Source organism: Podarcis erhardii (genome assembly GCF_964252035.2).
Source record: "Podarcis erhardii genome assembly, chromosome: 10".
NCBI classification, from domain to species: Eukaryota; Metazoa; Chordata; class Lepidosauria; order Squamata; family Lacertidae; genus Podarcis; species Podarcis erhardii.
The window spans coordinates 76,414,035-76,436,191 of record NC_138500.1 but is presented as its reverse complement, the minus strand read 5'-3'; the positions used below and the strand labels follow the sequence as shown (position 1 = coordinate 76,436,191).

Below are 22,157 nucleotides of genomic sequence, written 5' to 3'. Positions count from 1 at the left end.
AATTTCAGAAAGCTTATCAGAATAGCTATTTGAATTTTGTCTGAATCTGCACAGCATGAAACAGGATTTTAAGCACAATTTCCCATTAAAACAGAGATACTGACATATTTTAAATCACATTATGGATACAGCAGCTTGAATGCTGCAAAAACTTCCATAGGTAAAAAAGGTACACAAATACATATCCAATTTATGTCAGAATAGATATGAAAATTAAATTGTTCAGGATGCATAACCTGATAGCACTCATTCTCTCTGGAGGAAGATATATTAATGAAATTAAATTCTAGATTTAAATCCCTCCACCCAAATCTCTTCTTAAAAAGATTGATAAAAGAAAAAGAAATTGCAAAATTAAACAGCTACTTTCAGCCAATTAGTGTAGCAGTGGTAATAGGTTCAAATAGCAAAGGAATTGAAAGTCTCATTTGTCTTCTGGAGGCGGCGCGAAGGGTAATGGCTGCCCTTTCCTAACCGGGAAGGGAGCTCCGCTCGAAAACGGGTCGTCCGCTACGGTGAAGCGGAGACCCACAACGGAAAACCGCAGGCGGCAGAAGCCTGCGGTCCTGGGACCCGGCGGGCGCCAGGAGCGGCCCCCAAAACGTTGAAGGAACCCCATAAGGGGCTCCGGATCGCGGAGGAGGCTGCGGCGCTGAGGGTCGTTCCGCAATCGGCGGAGTGAAGCCGCGTAGCTGTTGCCGGTGAGCGCTGACCTTTCTTCCTGGATTTGGCACTTTGGAAAGCAGCAACCCGTGAGTAATAAGGACTTTTAAACAATTTAAAGATCAAAAGCTACAGAATTTGGCTGAAAGCGGAGGACGAAAAAAAAGGAAGTCCGTCTTCCGCTGTCACTAAACTTCAAAGCAAAGAGCAGGAGGAGTGGAGGCAGTGAATGAACTTTTAACAAATTGGATCTGAGCATTCATTGAATCTTTTTTAATGCAGAAAAGACTGTAAGCATTGGATTTATGTTTTGATTTGGATGGTGGAATCTTCCTCTGTTGAACTTACATTTAAAGAAGAAACCCAGGTGCTGGAACTGCCTGGCAACAGTAGCAGTCAGCCTGCAGACTTAAATACTTTGAAACATAAATTGGGGAAAAATCTGAGGGGTTTGGACTTTGTTACTTTGAAACACCATTAGAAGTACCAGCAAGCACTGTTTGAGACATTGTGTTTTTGTAACACCAACTCTGCTGAAAATCTAACATTTGAAGGTTTTTGGACATTAACTTTATTTTCTCTGTGTTTTGCACTAATTAATTCCTTCCTGAAAGACATTTTAAGCTCCCCCTAGAGGCTTTTGGACTTTACAGCAGTGACATTGTTTTACTTTCTATTTCCCGGCCTCCTGGCTGACTGTTACCATCTGGGCCGTCTCTTTCTCATGGGAACAACTCAGCCTGACCTTGACTTTTAGATAAATTTGGAATGAGTGGCGCAAAGAAAAAGGAGTCTAAAGAAAAAGAACAAAGACCAAGAACTAGACAAACAACCTTAGCCTCAACTTTACAGCAACGTAGATCGTCTATGCCTATTTTGCTTTCTGAGGAAGAAACCGCTTCACTGCCACGTGCAGGGGAAGGAGAAACAGAGGAATTACAACTGGAAGATATGGCCTCAGGAACAGCTGCTTCTATCTTAGAAAAAATCTATGAAAAATTGGAATCTTTGGACAAGAAAGTGGAATCTTTGGATAAAAAGGCCGATGAACAAACATTTAAAATAGATCAAAACACAGAAAGTTTAAATAGATTAACTGGACAAGTGGCACAGAACGCCCAAACAATTGCAGAATTGAAGGAGGCTACAGGGGAGAACAGGAAATTGGCTGAAGACACTAGCCAAAGACTTGGAAAGCTAGAAAAAGAGGTGAGACCACTCAACAAACAAGTAGGTGAACATCAGACCTACCTTTCGATGATTGAATTGAAAAATAGGGAGACTAATTTAAGGATAAGGCTGGTACCGGAAGTGGAAGAAGATAACTTGGCTGAGTTTCTGACCAAAATATTTTCCAAGCACTGGAATCTAGAGGAGAAAGACTTTAAGATTACATCAGCTTTCAGACTCGGAAGATTGACAAAAAAAGACAAACCCAGAGACTGCTTGATAACACTGAGATCAAAGGAGGAGAGGGACAAGATTTTGGGCCTACACTACGGGAAGTCACTGGACATTTTGGACAAAAGGATTGAAATTTACAAGGATATTCCTAAACAGCTTTTGGATCTGAGATCTGAATATTTGGAACTAGCAAGACTGCTGAGGAGCAACTCCATCATTTTTAGGTGGGACTTTCCGCAAGGACTATCTTTTACTTTTAGAGGGAGGAAGAATAAAATTAGAACACTGGAAGACAGAGATAAGTTTCTGAACCAGCACGGAGAAGACCTTCATAAAGGACTTGGATTACCTTCGGGGCCTGGAGCACCAGAGGCACCTGCACCCTTGGATCCTGAAGATCCAGCGAATAAGGTACCACCCCCAGAAAAATAACCAGATTTATTCAGGATGTCTCTGCAACTTTTGAGCTGGAATATAAATGGCTGTAACATTCCGGAAAAAAGGAGGAAACTTTTTCATATACTAAAAAAGGAACAATTGGACATTATCTGTCTGCAAGAAACACATGTGACTAGGCTCCACAGAAAAGTGTTGATAAACAAAAGACTTGGCCAGGAATTTATATCTTCAGACATAGTGAAGAAGAGAGGGGTGGTGATATATGCAAAAGAGAGCCTTTCACCTAAATTTCTATTTAAAGATGAACATGGCAGAATTTTGGCAATTGAAATACAACATCAAGGAGAAAAAATTTTGTTATTAGGAATTTATGCACCAAATGATGGGAAATCGGAATTCTATAAGAAGTTGCATGAGAGCATGCTGGAATATCTGGACTACGACAACATCATTATGATGGGAGATATGAATGGGATTGTATCAACTAACATGGATAAGTCACAAAGCCAAAAAGTTACTAAAGATGGCAGACTACCAAAGACTTTTTTCGAAATGACAGACAATATGGATTGGATTGATATATGGAGAACTAAGAAAAAACAGATTAATCCTGAACAACAAAATAACACAACAAGAGATTGAACAAGCTATCCAGAACATGCAACTGGGCAAATCTCCAGGGCCAGACGGTCTGACCTCCAAGTATTATAAGACATTAAAAGACTATCTGATCCAACCAATGATGGAGGTCTGTAATGAAATTATGGAAGGGAAGAAGGCGCCGGAATCGTGGAAGGAAGCCTTTATCACATTGATACCAAAATCTGAAGCTGAAAAGACACAACTCAAAAACTATCGTCCCATCTCCCTTTTGAACGTGGATTACAAAATATTTGCAGACATTTTGGCAAGTAGATTTAAAAGAGTCCTTAATGAAGTAATTCATAAAGACCAGGCAGGCTTTCTCCCAGGCAGACATATGTTTGCAAATACTAGGAATATTATTGACGTTTTGGAACTTTTGCAAACAGACATAAATACAAAAGCAGTGTTAATTTTTATAGACGCGGAGAAGGCCTTTGACAATATTTCTTGGAAATTTATGAAGGGAAACTTAAATCAAATGGGAGTGGGACGGGGGTTTGAGAATGGGATTGACGCAATATATTCAGAACAAAAGGCTAAATTGATAGTTAACAATGTGGTTACAGAAGAGTTCAAAATTGAAAAAGGAACACGACAAGGCTGCCCGATTTCCCCTTTGTTATTTATTTCGGTTCTGGAGGTGCTCTTGAATGTGATCAGAGGGGACCGGTTGGTGGAAGGGATTCAGGTCGGAGCGAAACAATACAAATTGAAAGCTTTTGCAGATGACCTAGTTTTGACCCTGCAGGAGCCAGAATCTAGTACGAAAAGAGTATTACAATTGATACAGGATTTTGGTCGGGTGGCAGGATTTAAATTAAATAAACAGAAAACTAAAGTGTTGGGAAAAAATTTGACAGATATAGAGTCGGAACGGTTTCAGAGAGAAACAGAACTAACTATGGTCAAAAAAGTAAAATACCTAGGGGTAAACATAACAGCAAAAAACCTGAGTCTATTTAAGGATAATTATGAAAAATGTTGGTCTGAAATTAAGAGAGACTTGGATAGTTGGACAAAATTGAAGCTTTCTTTGTTAGGCCGAATTGCTGCTATCAAGATGAATGTATTGCCAAAAATGTTGTTTTTGTTTCAAACATTGCAGATCGTGGACAAAACGGAGTGCTTCCGGAAGTGGCAGAAAGATATATCTAAATTTGTCTGGCAGGGCAAAAAGCCCAGAATTAAGTTTAAGATATTAACAGATGCGAAAGAAAGAGGTGGCTTTGCCCTGCCAGACTTAAAGTTGTACTATGAAGCCGCAGCTTTTTGCTGGCTAAAAGACTGGCTACTTCTCGAAGACACTGACGTGCTGGACTTGGAAGGTTTTAACAATGCTTTTGGTTGGCATGCATACTTATGGTATGATAAAGTTAAGATCAATAAGGCCTTTAAGAACCATATTGTCAGGAAAGCAGTGTTTAATGTCTGGACAAAATATAAAGACTTACTGGAAAACAAAACTCCAAGGTGGCTCTCACCTCTGGAGGCTAAGGCCCTAAAAAGACCCAATATGGAGGCCAAATGGCCAAAATATTGGGAAATATTAGAAAAAGATGGAGACAATTGGAAATTGCAGAGTTTGGAGAAAATGAAGGACAAGGTGCGAGACTGGTTACATTATGCTCAGATTAAAGAAGTTTTTAAAAATGACAAAAAGTTAGGGTTCCAGGTGGAGAAATCGAAGTTAGAAACTGAATTGTTAGAACCAAAGACCAAGGTACTATCTAGAATGTATAACTTGCTGCTAAAATGGAATACACAAGACGAAATGGTTAAATCGGCTATGATAAAATGGGCACAGGATATTGGGCATAACATTATGTTTGAGGACTGGGAAAGGTTGTGGACCACTGGGTTGAACTTCACTGCATGTAATGCTCTGAAGGAAAATGTTATGAAAATGATATATAGATGGTACATGACCCCAGTTAAACTTGCCAAAATATACCATTCGTCTGACAATAAATGTTGGAAATGTAAAGAAAATGAAGGTACATTCTTTCACCTCTGGTGGACATGCCCTAAGGTGAAGGCCTTCTGGGAAATGATATATAATGAGTTGAAAAAGGTATTTAAGTATACCTTCACTAAGAAACCAGAGGCCTTCCTTCTGGGTATTGTCGGCCAGAGGGTGTTAAAGAAGGATCGAACATTTTTCATGTATGCAACAACGGCAGCAAGGATTCTCATCGCAAAAAATTGGAAAATTCAAGATTTACCCACACTGGAAGAGTGGCAGATGCAGCTGATGGACTATATGCAACTGGCCGAGATGACTGGCAGAATCCGAGATCTGGGAGAAGAAAAGATGGAGGAAGACTGGGAGAAATTCAAGATGTATCTACAAAAACATTGTAATTTGTTTGAATGTTAAGAAGGATGCTAGATTATAAAAAATTGGCGACCACTAAACTAGATTTAAATTTAATGCTAAGTGAGATTAAAGAAAATATAAAAATTTATTGGAAAAAATGCTAGATTATATTTGAATGTGTGGACATGAGATTGTAAACAAGCTGATAATTTGTTTGGAAAAATTTTTCTTAACGACGTAAATGGGAGAGGGGGACGTGAGGGAGTCCAAAGAAGCGAAGAATTTGTTGTGATAGAAGTAAGATTGTTCTATGTGTGTATTTTATATCTAAAAAAACCTTAATAAATATTTTTTTTAAAAAAAAGATATATGGAGAACTAAGAACCCCCCGGGAAAAGAAGGAACATTCTTCTCTGAAGCCCAGCTGACTTGGACAAGAATCGACCAAATATGGATTTCTAGAGGTCTGGCACCTAAGGTCAGGAAAGTGGAAATCTGCCCAAAGACCTGCTCCGACCATAACGCTTTGAAAATGGATATGACACTATTACCAACTGGCTCCTTTAGATGGAAGATGAATGACAACTTGTTCAGAGATCAGGAGATCATTAAGAAGGCCCAAAAAGTTTTAAAGGACTATTTTGAGATAAATCTGAACACTTCGGTGGAAAAGAGAATAATTTGGGACGCAAGCAAAGCTGTGATGAGAGGGTTCTTGATACAACAGAATGCTATAAAGAAAAGAACACAAAATGAAAAGAAAGAAAAGATTTTGGAGAAAATTAAAGAATTAGAGAAGAAGTTAAGAATAAATCCGAAATCACAGCTGATTTTGAGAGAAATTAAACTTCATCAGGCACAATATTTTAAACTGATAAACCAGGAAATAGAATGGAAGATTAAATCAATGAAACAAAAAACGTTTGAATCGGCAAATAAATGCGGGAAACTGCTGGCCTGGCAGTTGAAGAAGAGACAAAAGTTGAATATAGTAACAAATTTGGAAATTGAAGGAAGAAATATTCAGAACCCTGTGGAGATTAGAAAGTGTTTCCAGAAATATTTTTAAAAACTATATACTCAAGGGCCGCAAAATGAGGCTGAGATTGTACAATTTTTGGGAAAAAATGGACTTAAAAAACTGTCACAAGAAAACAGATTACTCCTGAACAGCAAAATAACACGACAAGAGATCGAACGTGCCATTCAGAACATGAAACTGGGCAAATCTCCAGGGCCAGATGGCTTGACCTCCAAGTACTATAAGATATTAAGTGACTATTTGATTCAACCATTGTTGGAGGTTAGCAATGAAATTATGGAGGGAAAGAAGGCGCCGGAATCGTGGAAGGAAGCTTTTATCACATTGATACCCAAATCAGAAACTGAAAAGACACAACTTAAGAACTATCGCCCCATCTCCCTTTTAAATGTGGATTATAAAATATTTGCTGATGTTTTGGCAGGCAGACTCAAAAGAGTTTTAAATGAAGTAATACATAAAGATCAGGCTGGCTTTCTCCCAGGTAGACACATGTTTGCTAATACAAGGAACATTATTGACATTTTGGAACTTTTGCAAACAGATATAAACACTAAAGCAGTGCTAATCTTTATAGACGCGGAGAAGGCCTTTGACAACATCTCCTGGAAATTCATAAAGGGAAATTTAAAAGAAATGGGAGTGGGGCGGGGTTTTGAAAATGGGATTGATGCGATATATTCAGAACAAAAGGCAAAATTGATAGTTAACAATGTGGTAACAGAAGAGTTTAGAATTGAAAAAGGAACACGACAAGGCTGCCCGATCTCTCCTTTGTTATTTATCTCAGTTTTGGAGGTGCTCTTGAATTTGATTAGAGGGGACCGGTTGGTGCAAGGGATTCAGGTCGGAGCGAAACAATATAAACTTAAAGCCTTTGCAGATGACCTAGTTTTGACATTGCAGGAGCCAGAATCTAGTACGAAAAGAGTATTACAATTGATTCATGATTTTGGTCGGGTGGCGGGATTTAAGCTAAATAAACAGAAAGCAAAGGTGTTGGGAAAAAATTTGACAGATACAGAGTCAGAACGGTTTCAGAGAGAAACAGAATTATCACTGGTTAAAAAGGTAAAGTACCTAGGGGTAAATATAACAGCAAAAAATCTGAGTCTATTTAAGGATAATTATGAAAAATGCTGGTCTGAAATCAAGAGAGACTTGGACAGTTGGACAAAATTGAAGCTTTCTTTGTTAGGCCGAATTGCAGCTATTAAGATGAATGTATTGCCAAAGATGCTATTTTTGTTTCAAACGTTGCAGATTGTGGACAAAACGGAGTGCTTCCGGAAGTGGCAGAGAGATATTTCCAAATTTGTCTGGCAGGGCAAAAAGCCCAGAATTAAGTTTAAGATATTAACCGATGCGAAAGAAAGAGGGGGCTTTGCCCTGCCAGACTTAAGGTTGTACTATGAAGCCGCAGCCTTCTGCTGGCTAAAAGACTGGCTACTTCTCGAAGACACTGACGTGCTGGATTTGGAAGGTTTTAACAATGCTTTTGGTTGGCATGCATACTTATGGTATGACAAAGTTAAGATCAATAAGGCCTTTAAGAACCATATTGTCAGGAAAGCAGTATTTAATGTCTGGACAAAATACAAAGACTTATTGGAAAATAAAACTCCAAGGTGGCTTTCACCTCTGGAAGCTAAGGCCCGAAAAAGACCCAATATGGAAGCCGACTGGCCAAAATATTGGGAAATATTAGAAAAAGATGGAAATAATTGGAAATTGCAGAGTTTGGAGAAAATGAAGGATAAAGTGCGAGACTGGTTACATTACGCTCAGATTAAAGAAGTGTTTAAAAACGACAAAAAGTTAGGGTTCCAGGTGGAGAAATCGAAGTTGGAAACAGAGCTGTTAGAACCTAAGGCTAAGGTACTTTCAAGAATGTATAACTTGCTGTTGAAATGGAATACACAAGACGAAATGGTTAAATCGGCTATGATAAAATGGGCACAGGATATTGGGCATAACATTATGTTTGAGGACTGGGAAAGGTTGTGGACCACTGGGCTGAACTTTACTGCATGTAATGCTTTAAAGGAAAATGTAATGAAAATGATATACAGATGGTACATGACCCCAGTTAAACTTGCCAAAATATACCATTTGTCTGATAATAAATGTTGGAAATGTAAAGAAAATGAAGGAACATTCTTTCACCTCTGGTGGACCTGCCCTAAAGTGAAGGTCTTCTGGGAAATGATATATAATGAGCTGAAAAAGGTATTTAAGTATACCTTCACTAAGAAACCAGAAGCCTTCCTTCTGGGTATTGTCGGCCAGAAGGTGTTAAAGAAGGATAGAACATTCTTTATGTATGCAACAACGGCAGCAAGGATACTCATCGCTAAGAACTGGAAAACTCAAGATCTACCCACACTGGAAGAGTGGCAGATGCAGCTGATGGACTATATGCAACTGGCGGAGATGACTGGCAGAATTCGAGACCTGGGAGAAGAAAGGATTGAAGAAGATTGGAAGAAATTTAAGATTTATCTACAAAAATATTGTGATTTAGAGGAATGTTAATAAGGATGCTTGGTTATAAATAATTGGCCATCACTAAATTGGATCGGAAATTGATGATAAATGAGATTAAGAGAAACAAAAATTTGTTGGAGAATTGTTACACTATATTGAATTGAGTGGTTATAAATTTGCAAATAAGATGATAATTTGCTTGAAAAAAATTATTAACGATGTAAGTGGGAGCGGGAGACGTGAGGAAGTCCAAAGAAGTTATGAAATTTTGTTATAACAAAGCAATGCTGTTTATTATCTTTGTATTTTTTTTATAAAAAACCCTAATAAATATTTTATAAATATGAAAGTCTCATTTGTCAGTGTGGGAATATTAATAGTAAATAGAGCTTCAAGGATCATAATCTGCAGCACACAGAATACAGAGTTGTTAAGTACTGAAGCACTGCAAAGCCACTTACTCTGAGTTTTTGTTTTATCACAGAGATTGTGTGGGCTGTTAAACAAGCAGCAGTGGTACATCTACTTTTTCTTCTTGGAGATCTGAACTATTTTAGCTAACGTAGATCACATTCACAACTGGTTAAAATGGGTTAGAACTATGTGGGTGAACCTGAATAAACCAGAGAAAAGCACCAGGCTCACTCTTCCCTTTTCCCTTTTCTTCCTTCCACATGGCCAGGAAGAGAACGTGAAAGAATCCTGGCTTAGTGTTTATTTGAACCAAGGATTCTGATTTAAAATGAACCGTTGGTGATGCTGGCTGGGTCTGACATCTGGAGGACCAAAGGTTCCCCACCCCTACAGCAGATTAACGTATACCCTTCAAAGCCTTGCAATGTACACTCCAGTGGCCTCTGCTCAACTTCCATGTACCCCATTAGAGGGATGATAATAAAGGGAAACATCTTGAATCAAAGTTTGGTTTTGGTGCTTCAAGTATATACTGAAGCAACAAGTTGCTTGCATTATTGAAGAGTCAAACAAATGGGTTTTAGCAAAAGTGACAGCACTGGAAAACTTCCAAGAATGTTCATTTGTTCAATCAAGTCAAGTCAACAGAATCAGGTTCCATGGAGAAGCAGCAAATGGGCAGGGACCTTTTCAAGCTTTCCTCAATAGCCACGTGGTAAGAAAATACAGAAGTCATTGAAGTGCAAGCATACCTGAACAGTTGTCTTCAACAGAAAAAGTGCCCCCAGCCCCCACAACACAGACTCATCTATGCACATGGAGCACAAGGAGATTATTTCACTTACCTATTGCCTGAGCAAGAGCTATAACAACTTCCTGGCAAGTTGTAATTTCGGTGACACCACAAACGATCCTCTGGACTCCATCCACCCATACTTTCAGCTCCATGATTTACCAGGTCAACAGCCATGGATGCAATTGAGATGACAAGTCACGTTTACAGCTATGCCAGATAGTGTCAACATACTGGTGGGAATTATCTGAAAAATAAAATAAAAACTCTGCTTATGATGGCCTAGAGAGACAAAAGGACTTCTCTCCTAGGTTAAACAATTTATATTTAAAATGAAATGTAACTGGTAAAAAAAGGAAAAGAAATGTAAGTAGTAAAACTTCCATTATTCAACGAAGTTTATCTTTTGAAGGCAGCACTTTCTATCCTCCTCCCAACGCCCTTCAAAACAACAGAAAGGGTAATTAACTCATTTTATTATTTGATTAGGTATACATTCCTATTACTAAAGATGAAGCAACATATAAGGCTTAAAGTAAGACATGCTATTGCATAATTTAAAAAAGCAAGATTTCTCTATATTTATACAGTTTTTGAAATTAACCTCTATTTACAATTTGCTTCTAAAAAGGCCAAATTTCATTTTGTTATCGCAAAAAAAAATATGACTAGAAATTAGTTCCATTATTTGTACAACATAGCCATTGTCAGCACTTGTTGAGTTATTTATTAGGCCTCATATGAGTATGGACAGACCTTTAACATGTCTTGGATCCTTCCTGAGATAGTCTAATTCAGCTTGATTTTGCAGAACTTTCAAGCACTATGAATGACATACAGTGTCTACCACAACAGTCTTCTAGTTGCAAGAAAGGCAAATTCAGGACCAATTAAGCAGCTATGCTACCTTAGGTTTTCCCATGTTTATAAAATAGGACACACGTATTATAATACAGAAGTGACCCAGAACAATCCATCTGCATATCACTGGGTGAAATGTACCCCTATCCATTTATTTATTACATTAGCATCTTGACTTTTTTCTTTGTACCTCATTTGCCTGGGATGCCCATGGAAACAAACATGGCTTTTAAAGAGCCCTACATATGCTGAGGGCCTTCTGGCGGTTCCCTCGCTGCAAGAAGCCAAGTTACAGGGAACCAGGCAGAGGGCCTTCTCGGTGGTGGCACCCACCCTGTGGAACCCCCTCCCATCAGATGTCAAGGAAATAAACTACTACCTGACTATTAGAAAACATCTGAAGACAGCCCTGTTTAGGGAAGTTTTTAATGTTTGATGTTTTAGTGTGTGTTTAATATTTTGTTGGAAGCCGCCCAGATGGGTGGGGCATGAATGAATGAATGAATGAATGAATAAATAAATAAATAAATAAAAGTTGGGATCCAAGAGAAACCGAAGTCCTACAGGTTCAATGACATTTTGCATTCACACTTCTTAAGCAGCTTTCCAGGTGATTCATGTGAAAAACTGCTTTTGAAATTAACCTTTAAATCACTAGTCAGTAAGACTTGATTTAAATCATTTTTTTTACAGAAAGACTAGTCTTGCTGGTATAATCTTAATATTTACAACTAGATGAATGTTTCATTTTTGGAATAATAAATTTTCAGAGTAGTTTTTACAGTTATATCAAAATTACTGATTTGGTTATATTATTAGAAATACATTGACAGATAATTATGAAATTATTGTGAGGTTTAATAAGTTAACTGTTTATATTTGGACAACTTTTCTACTGTACTTTATTGGAAGGAGAAAAATAATCGTTTTCTTTATAACAATTTAACCAATTTATTTAACTAAAACAATAACATTATAGCATACGTATCCATGTTTGTTAACTGATGTTAAATGATTTTTTATTTTTTAAAAAACTTTAGACTGAGTTTTAGCACACATGAAAAACTTAAAACAAATCCTTATTTCCTGAGGAATAGCCTTTGGACTATAATGTAACTTAAATAGAAAACTATCTTTAGATTTTCCCTTCAAAAGCTTTTTATTTTAGAAATCCAATTTAATTTTTTAAAAATCCAATTTAATTTTTTAAAAATCCAATTTAAATTTTTAAAAAATCTGATCACTGATTTTTATCCACCCTGGTCTACAGCCGTTTTGTGATATGAGAGAAGCACAAATTGCTTAAAAGAAGTCAATTTCCCTGGGCATAATTGCCAATCTCTTGGTCATATATGAAGCAGGTCTTTGGATTGTAGCCATAAACTAGACTTCTTAAAACACGTGTTAGCACCAGAGATTAATCTACAGTGATTTCCACACAGTAGTTAAAAAGGAAAGAAATGTATTTGCTTTATTTTTAAAATATTTTTAAAATATTTTTAAAAATAAATTATTTACAACATAGTCCACAACAACTCATACATACAAACAAACCCACCACCACTGACAATTTAATTATAAAATTTAAACTCCTATCCCCTTACATAAAGAAAACAAACATAAAAATAAAAGACTTCCTTTATCCTGTAAATGGCCTCCTTATTTACTTCTTGTATACTGTTTCTTTTATATGTGATTACAGTGGACGCTCGGGTTGCGAACGTAATCTGTGCGCGAGGCACGTTTGCAACCCGCAGCATTCGCAACCCGCAGCGGCGCGTCTGCGCACGCGCAGGTTGCAATTCGGAGATCCTGCGCATGCGCAAAGCGCGATTTGGCATTTCTGTGCATGCACAACCACTGAAACCCGGAAGTAACTTGTTCCGGTACTTCCGGGTTTTGGCGCATCCGTAACCTGAAAAAACGCAACCTGAAGTGTTTGTAACCCGAGGTGGGACTGTATTACAATTTTTCCTAGTTATGACTTAAAAAACTGCAAAGTCTCCTGTAGAAATTAATTGAAACAAATCCAGGTATATATTTTGGGTCACTGTTTGGTAAAGTAATCTCTGCACTTTCCCCATTCTTTTTGAAATTCTTGTCTGGGTTGTCCAAATGTCTTTGCTTTTTAAGAACAAGAACCCACAACAACTAGGATGTGGCTGCTTTGGCGGAGCAGCTTTCATAAAGTTTGTTATAACTGACCTGTCAGAAAGGAGAGAAAAATATCATTCCAGTAATTTACTTTTATGTTCTGCTGATGCCAACATTTAAATTTCTAGTTGGATTCAATTGGGTATGTGAAGAACTGCCTGTTAAGTTATGATTGCAAAGCCTCAGAATTGAGGCCTGGGTGAATTTAGCCTTGTGCAATGTATATGTTTAGGCTAATAACACCATTGCCCAATGGAATGTGCAAGTACAAGCAGTAGGTACAATACCAAAATCAAGCGGAAATAAAACATCCTATATCCTTTTCTTCTTCAAATGGGTACAGAAAGATTTCTCTAGTGGCTGTGTGAATACATGAAATGTCAATAAAAAAATCAAAACCAGATTATATTTACCAAAAGCAGATTAAGGAAATGTTATGCACAGAACACTACCCACCCTTGTTCACAGCAGCAGTGAATAAATCAACATTAACAGGTGGCCAGCAATGATTTTTCACAATTCACTATTATTAAAGGTAAAAATACCCCTGACCGTTAGGTCCAGTCATGGACGACTCTGGGGTTGCGGCGCTCATCTCGCTTTATTGGCTGAGGGAGCTGACGTTTGTCTGCAGACAGCTTCCAGGTCTTGTGGCCAGCATGACAAAGCCGCTTCTGGCGAACCAGAGCAGTGCATGGAAATGCCATTTACCTTCCCGCCACAGCCTATTTATCTACTTGCACTCTGACGTGCTTTCGAATTGCTAGGTTGGCAGGAGAGGGAATGAGCAACGGGCACTCACCCCGTCGCAGGGATTTGAACTGTTGACCTTCCAACTGGCAAGTCCAAGAGGCTCAGTGGTTTAGACCACAGCGCCACCCGTGTCCCTTTCACTATTACTATCACATTGCTTACACAAGCTTTCATATGCTAAGGCTTGTGTGAAGAACCATAGTTCACTTGACCCTGTCCACTGCATGAAAGATACAGAGTGTTCAATACTAAAGTCCTTTATAGGCCCCTTTACCCTTGCAGTGGGCAGAAAAGCAAACATGCCTCTGTTGCACTGAAGACCTGCTCAATGTCAAGGGGTGAAATGAGGTGACCCTATAATTCTAAAATGGAAGAAACCAATAATTTGGGCAGTATATAACAGATTAAACTGAAGACTTATGGTAATTACCGAACACTGCCAGCACATGAGTACACAAAACTCTTATGGAGGCCCTTCTTCAAACAATTGCACCTCCAATAACTAACAGGAGTCCCACATATTGCACGTGGGTGGATACATTTAATCCAGAACTGCTAACCCCACAGATAAGCAAACACTCAGTATAGCCATTTGTGCAATGAAAAACTACAATCCTCCCCTTTCCCCGCAGTGAATTATAAAAATAAAACATCAGCTAAAGCTCAAAGTGTATGATGAGGCAACCAATCTGCTTTAAGTAATCTTTTTTTAAATTTTTTTTTATTCAAAGTTATAACAAAACATATTTTCCAAAAACATATCCTTATTCCCTCCCCATTTTTCCTCCCCCCATAAAACCCATCCCCCACCCCACCCCCCAACTTCCCTCAGTTCCAGTCTTTGGTTTCTCCAATAATGCTATTTTCTGCATGTTACAGAGTTGTATAGATCCTCCAACTGTTTAGCTAATTATCATAAGTAAAAAATAATAATTGTGGATAATAATAATAATTGTGGATGCTTATTCAAAAACCTGCCAAGGAGTCCAGTTTGCTTTGTTGTGTCTTCAAATACTTTGTGAAAGCTTCCCATTCATCCTTAAAGTCAGAGTTATCCTTATTTCGTAGTTTATGTGTCAGTTTTGCCAGTTCTGCATAATCCATCAATTTTTCGTGCCATAATTCTTTAGTTGGGGTTTCTTCAGTCTTCCATCCTTGTGCTACCAGAACTCTCGTGGCCGTTGTCGCATACATGAAGATGTTTTTCAACTTTTTTGGCAGGTCTTTCCCTACGATCCCCAACAAAAATGCCTCGGGTTTTTTAACAATGTTAAATGGAACATTTTCTTCAATTCATTGTATATCATTTCCCAAATTTTTAAAATTACTTTACAATCCCACCACATATGATAAAATGTTCCCTCCTTTTCCTTACACTTCCAACATATATTTGAACTAGTTTTGTACATTTCCCCTAACTGCACTGGTGTTGTGTACCATCTGTACATCATCTTCATGTAATTCTCCTTCAATAGGGAACAATCTGTAAATTTTAAGTCAGTTTTCCATAATTTAACCCAATCCTCCATCATGATGTTGTGACCTACATCTTGTGCCCATTTAATCATAACTGATTTTACCTCTTCATCTTTCGTCTCCCATTCTAATAGTATGCTATATGCGGCCTTCAGTAGTTTCACTTTCCCTTCAATCGCTTCCGTTTGAAACCTAGATCTAGTATAACTAAATCCTTTCTTACAGTCTTCTTTATATGTTTCATGTAGTTGTCGATAATGCAACCAACTCTGAAAGTGCTCTTTGATCTCATCATAATCTCTTAATTTCCATTTTCCATCATGTTCCTTTAGTAAATCAGCATATGTGAGCCATTTTCCTTTCTTTCCAAGTGGTTTGAGCAGTGATGCTTCATGTGGTGAAAGCCACCATGGAGTCTTTTGTTCCAATAAGTCTTTATATCTCTCCCATACTCTCCATTAATGAGAGTTTCCTGATTATATGGTTGTAAAAGCTTCTATGAATCTTCCCTTTCCCGTACCATAAATATGCATGCCAACCAAATCTGTTGTCATAACCTTCTAGTTCTAGTGCCTCTTGCTTGTCCAATCTCATCCAGTCCCTGATGAATGCTTTAAAAAATGGCAGAAAGAGATTTTAAGATTTATCTGGGGGGGTGGGGGGCAAAAGGCCAAGGATAAAACATACTTACAGATGTAAAAGATAGAGGCGGGTTTGCCCTCCCAGACCTTAAATTGTATTACGAATCTGCTTGTTTGGTACGGCTTTAAGTAATATTAAGTAAAAAACCAGAACAACCTCCAAGGAAGTAATATTTTATCCAAAATAACCCTTGTCTTTTTAGTACAGTCACATTATTGAGTCTCCTGATTTTCTCTTGCTCCATTTTGTGCACATTCCATGCCCCCACCCCTAATAGCATGCCATCATTGAGGGGTGAAACTTTCCAGCTTAAGTCCAACAAATACCACTTGTATCCGAACTGGATTTTACAAACCAAGGCTACGTTTTCCTTATTTCTTCTTTTTCGCTTATGATCTGTTTTCTGCATATAACCAATGTTGGATGGACATCACTCCTATGCTTTCCTCATCTTCATCGGTAGCCTAGAGAGCTAAACAACATGTCTTATTTTATTTTCTTTCTAGCAGCAATGGCAGGCAATCCACTGATTTCCTCTCTCATGAATAGCTGCCTGGTAGAGGTGAGCAAATCCGTTCATTTCACAATCTGAAGTGAAGTGATCCAATTTGCTGGCCCTAGACATATATGCGGTTTGGAACACAGCTATAAATTGGATTACAGTGGTGCCTCGCAAGACGAAATTAATTCGTTCCGCAAGTCTCTTCGTCTTGCGAGTTTTTCGTCTTGCGATGCACGGTTTTCCATAGGAATGCATTTAAAATCAATTAATGCGTTCCTATGGAAACCACCTTCCCCCGACCTCTTCTGGCGGGCGGCATTTTAAAATCGCCCGGGACAGCGGAGGACTTCTCCGCTGTCCGGGCGATTTAAAAGCCCCTGGGAAGGCAAGCAGGGGGGACAAAGACTTTTGCCCCCAGCCTGCCTTCAGAAGAGGTCCAGGACAGGCTTCGCGGACCTCTCCGCAAGCAGCGGGAGCGCTCCTTGCGGAGAGTTGCCAGCGCGCCCAGGCTTCGCGGCCCCGCCGCTCGGCTTTGGGACATCGTTCCGATGCCGGGCGGCGGGGGGAGACTTTCCCGCCCCGCCGCTCGGCTTTGGGACATCGTTCCGATGCCGGGCGGCGGGGGGAGACTTTCCCGCCCCGCCGCTCGGCTTTGGGACATCGTTCCGATGCCGGGCGGCGGGGGGAGACTTTCCCGCCCCGCCGCTCGGCTTCGGGACATCGTTCCGATGCCGGGCGGCGGGGGGAGGCGTTCCCGCCTCGCCGCCCGGCATCGGGGCATCCTTCCGAAGCCCGGCGGCGGGGGGAGACTTTCCCGCCCCGCCGCTCGGCTTCGGGACATCGTTCCGATGCCGGGCGGCGGGGGGAGGCGTTCCCGCCTCGCCGCCCGGCATCGGGGCATCCTTCCGAAGCCCGGCGGCGGGAGGAGGTGTCCCCGCCCCGCCGCCAGGCTTCGGAGGAGGTCCGAGGACAGCGGGGAAGACGAGCTGCGCTTCCCCGCTGTCCCGGAGATTTCCCTATGGGCTGTCGTCTTGCGAAGCAAGCCCATAGGGAAATTCGTCTTGCGAAGCGCCTCCAAAACAGAAAACCCTTTCGTCTAGCGGGTTTTCCGTCTTGCGAGGCGTTCGTCTTGCGGGGCACCACTGTACAAATTTTTTAATTCTGTGGTGCTGTTTCAGTTTTTAAAATTGCACAAATATAAATCTCATATGGATTGAAGATGGATTGGAGCACATGAAAAATGTGCATTTGGGGGGGGCAAATACATATGCATACAATTGAAATGCGCTGTGTGTGTGTGTGTGTGTGTGTGTGTGTGTTTAATGGAACAAAATGAACTTATGATTCAGCACAGGTGAAATTGACTCAGAACAGAAATACATTGATCCATCCATACCTACTGGCTACAGCACTTTGTTTGGCACCAGTTCAAGGTCCAGCACTTTCCCATCCTGAGGAATATTTACAAAGAGACAGGTAGGTCTCTAGATGCCAAAGCATCCAAAAAGGATCCTCACAATCTTTCCTTCTTTCAGAACATCTATTCCTTTCAACCCATCCTGGAGCATTTCAAAAGCTGTTTGGCTCATCACACTGGTCGGTACCTCAGGACACCCCAAATCATCACAATTCAGAAGAAAAGGAAAAGGAAACCCCAGACGGCAAACTAATGGAGCAGATGGCTCATTTAATTTAATTTTTTAAAATGCCACTCTTAGGCTTAAAGTCTTAGCACAGAATGCCCAGTGCCTACCAGCTTAATCCAGGAAAAATGTGAAGTTTAGGGTTAAATGTTCCCTCTGAAGCGAAGATGCAATCGGAAAAGCCTAACTGATCAACCACATTCTGTAGAACTCTGGCACAAAGGGAAGAATGTTCTGGCCATAACTGGACTCATGTACAGGCAGCAGCACTCAAGGCAAGTGGGACTTTGGTTTCAACATACATTATCATGGCCCAGACATTACTAGAGAGGAATCCTGAGCATCTACCCTTTCACCTCATTATGGAAATAGGTGAGAGTAACACATGTTCTTAACACCATCTGATTTTAAGTGAAGTATCTGCTTGACATTCATGATCCAACTCTATTTTTTCAAGAGTATTGGGAAGAATTAATGTTTTCTATTGTAGTTTCAGGAAACCACCAGGTTCACACAAACAGGGTACTGATCAGATACTACTTTCTTCCTATGTGGTGTGATTGTGGGGAGGTTCCAATTGTATTTAGGAAGAATTTTGGCTCTGATGTATGAACAGGCTTTCATACTTTTTTATTTACAGTTCTGAAATGGAACTATAAAAAGCAATGAAAAAGTGTCAACCTCACAATGAAGCCATAGATGTCAGAATCGAAAAGCAACCAGATGCTGGATTCTTGCTTCACACTAGGGTGTACCCTACATTTTAGGTCTAAGTAACACACTTTTGCTGTACAAAACATGAAGTCCTTGAAGTCCTATCAAAATAATAGCCAGCTCAATGATAATTGCCTGGCTAACTCACATGGAAAGAAAAACATTCACACAGCAAAAGGAATGGTCAGATCAGCTTTTATTAGACCATGTTGTTGAGTACTAAAGACTCAATCTCAAGTCCAGAAAAACAGCAATTACCCTTGCTTATGCAGTAACAACATTCTGAGCTCTGACGGCCTTGCCAGATTTCTTGCCCTTCCCCCTCCTGGTTGATGTGGTGGACTTAGTCTTGGGCAGGGTGTTCCCCTGGGGGAAGGTGATCCCTCCAAGCAGAGAGTGGAGCTCAGCATCATCACTGATGGCTCTCTGTAAGTGCCGGGGGGCAATTCGGCGCTTGTGGTCATTTTTAGCAATGTTCCCAGCTATATCCATAATGTCATAGGTCAGGTACTGAAGCACTGCAGCCATGTACACAGACGATCCTGATCCAATGCGCTCTGCGTAGTCACCCTTCCGGAGGAATCTTTCAATGCGGCTTACAGGGAATACCAGCCCAGCCCGGCAAGAACGAGATGTTTTTGGCTTCCTCGCATGGCAGGATGGCTCAGGTTCTTCCAAGCTTTCTGTATCACACGGATCATCAGACATGTCGCAGTCCAGCTTGCCACAGCCGCCAACACTTGTTGATCTGGTCCAACTCTTCAAGGTGCTTGCCTTGCTCTGGCAATTCTTACCTTGTTGGATTTTTGCTGTTTTGGAGGGGTTTTTTGGCTGTTCTGCTTTGCTTGCTTCAGTTTCCTACCCTGCCCTTTTTGGATTTCTTCCTGGCCTTGCAGGTTAAGCTATCATTTGAAAGGCTGCCACAATTAAAAAAATACTGTGCACAGAGTTTTCCATAGCCTCTTTGCAGTGAAAATAGTGAGTGCTAAATTTGGCTCCTGATAGGCTGGGGTGCTGGCCAATAGGATGCTGTGTGCATTGTTAAATCATTTCTATTATCCCAATGTTTGAGCTGAAATGTCACCCTGTTCATCCCTGAAAACCTCTGTTGCCCTTCTCCATGTGCCTCCCCTATGAGAGGTCCAGAGGGTGGCAACATAAGAACGAGTCTTTTCTGCAGTGGCTCCTTTTGTGCAATGCTCCTCCTAAGAAGGTTCAGCTGGCACCTTCACTATACACCTTTAGGTGCCAGGTGAAAACGTTCCTCTTTAACCAGGCCTTTGGCCAATTGACATCCAATGTTGTGGGAGGGAGGGATTATTGGTTTGGTTTTGCTCATTTTTTATTATGTATTTCAAGCTTTTATATTCTAATTATTATGTTGTGAACTACTCTGAGATCTATGGATGAAGTGCAGTATGCAAATTTAACAAGAAAAATTTTGGTTACTAAATCAAGTTTGCAAACATTTGACATAGTGAAGAAGGCCAAAGTTGATATGTTCAGCATACAACTTTCAGTCTGATGAGAAGATACCTAGAAAATTGGCCCCAGCTTTATACTCCCCCTCAAAAATTGAAGGTATATAGGAAAAACCATAAAGGGAAAAAACCTTGAATCTTCAATGAGTCTCACTGCAAAGTTATAAGCAACATTAGATGCATTTCATATACTCAGAACAAGGTAAAAAAATCCAGCTGCTGTGCATGATGCAGTGAGCCCAACTGTCCTAGTGAGACTACACAAACATGTGGGATTCCAGAGCTTTGCTGCTCCATAGTACTTTTGAGTGCCATACCTCACTGAGGTTTGGCTTAGCGTATTGTCCAAAATACAACTCATGTGTACCCTTTATCCTCATGAGTCAAAGGACACCCGAGGAGCAAACTGGCTGCAAAGGTCCCCTCCAGAAGCACATGCAGTCTCACTAAGCCATACCTTGGTTTACTGAGTAAACCATTCTATTCTTCTGACAAATAGAAAGGGATTGACATCTATATCAACCACCTCACATATCTAGCTTCAATTTTAAAGCTTGTTATTATAAACTACTACTGCCACCCCCATCCTATTTCCCCCTTTGTGTATTTCCTTAAGATTGTAACCCTTCAGGCAAGGGGTTTGTCGTCAGAATTCAGGGGAAAACACTTTGATTATTTTAAGCATTAAACAACAATAAGATCAATTAAAATAGTAAAAAGGAGGTGAGTGAGAGGTTTTATCTTAGCAGCAGGGTTAGGAAGGAGGCCTAGTAGAATTGTCTAGGGAGGAAATTCCACAAGGTGAATACTCAAAAACAAACAAACAAACAAACAAACAAACAAACAAACAAACAAACACCCTGCCTCAAGAACATAAGAGGAGCCTGCTGGATCAGGCCAATAGCCCATCTAATCCAGCATCCTGTTCTCAAAGGGCCCACCAGATGCTTGTGGAAAACCTTCAAACAGGATTCAAGCACAAGAGCCCCCTCTTCTCCTGTCTTTTCCAGCAGCTGGTATTCAGAAGCACTGACACTTCCAAACTGCAAAAGAAGAGTGCAGAACAAGGAAGAATGGGCAAGAAAACATACTGGAACAGTTCTAAGATAACCCTTTAAAGGTAACTGCCATAATCTTGAATTGGGTCTGAAAGGAAACACCAATCCAGGTGAGCCAGAACTGGAGCATCATGCGCTACAGAATTCTGTGTCAGTTGCAGCTAATGGAAGCAAATTCCCTTCTAAGAGAATCTAAGAGTATCTTGTGATACTAAAAGAGAAGATCAAATGAAAACATAAGCAGTTTGGAGAATGTGCAGCGATGCTTTAAAGGGAATAGCAACCAAGTATTCACTAACTAAATGACTTGGGGGGTAACATCTGAATTGACACATCATGGATTTGATAGCAGTCTGCAAACCATGGTTTGCAAGCCATCTACAGTTTGCTGGTAGACTTGCTTCACTGGAAGATTAAAGGTCAAGAATATGGTTAGCAAACATGGCTGGGTCAGTGGAACAAGAGACCAAGCCAAGTTTTGAAATGCAGTCTGGAGAGTCTTCTGTCTGTTATGGTTCAGGAGAGATAGCTCTGTAATTTATGACTAAGGGACCGGCCACTAGAAGAATACAAGAAAGCATTCAAGGATTGGCAGCTGTTCCTCCCATCTTGCCCAATGGTGCCTGACACATCCTCTCCTCCCCTCACCCCCCACCTCGCTGGACAGACCAGGCCCTTAAAGCGAGATAGAATAGTACTGGTGGAAATG

At 40.2% G+C, this 22,157-nt stretch overlaps 2 protein-coding genes across 6 annotated transcripts in view; both read right to left on the bottom strand.

Annotated features, from left to right (window-relative positions):
* Positions 1–22,157, bottom strand: part of RASSF8 (Ras association domain family member 8) — a 134,202-nt gene that overhangs the window by 25,228 nt on the left and 86,817 nt on the right. For 4 of the 5 annotated variants that reach the window (XM_081879189.1, XM_081879190.1, XM_081879188.1 and 1 more), the window contains one exon: positions 10,217–10,411. In XM_081879189.1, the coding sequence (XP_081735315.1) occupies positions 10,217–10,319 (103 nt within the window). In that variant the 5' untranslated portion in view covers positions 10,320–10,411. Of the gene's footprint in view, positions 1–10,216; positions 10,412–18,305; positions 18,380–22,157 lie in introns of those variants that run through there. The other variant, XM_081879192.1, reaches the window with a different exon arrangement.
* LOC309351483 (histone H2A-like) lies at positions 19,088–19,898 on the bottom strand. The gene has a single exon (XM_081879238.1). It carries the CDS (start codon positions 19,615–19,617, stop codon positions 19,174–19,176), a length of 444 nt encoding a protein of 147 aa, XP_081735364.1. The 5' UTR covers positions 19,618–19,898; the 3' UTR covers positions 19,088–19,173.

What these genes read in the sequence shown, in the direction of transcription:
- LOC309351483 (XM_081879238.1), bottom strand. Translation starts at nt 19,617, where the DNA reads ATGTCTGATGATCCGTGTGATACAGAAAGCTTGGAAGAACCTGAGCCA.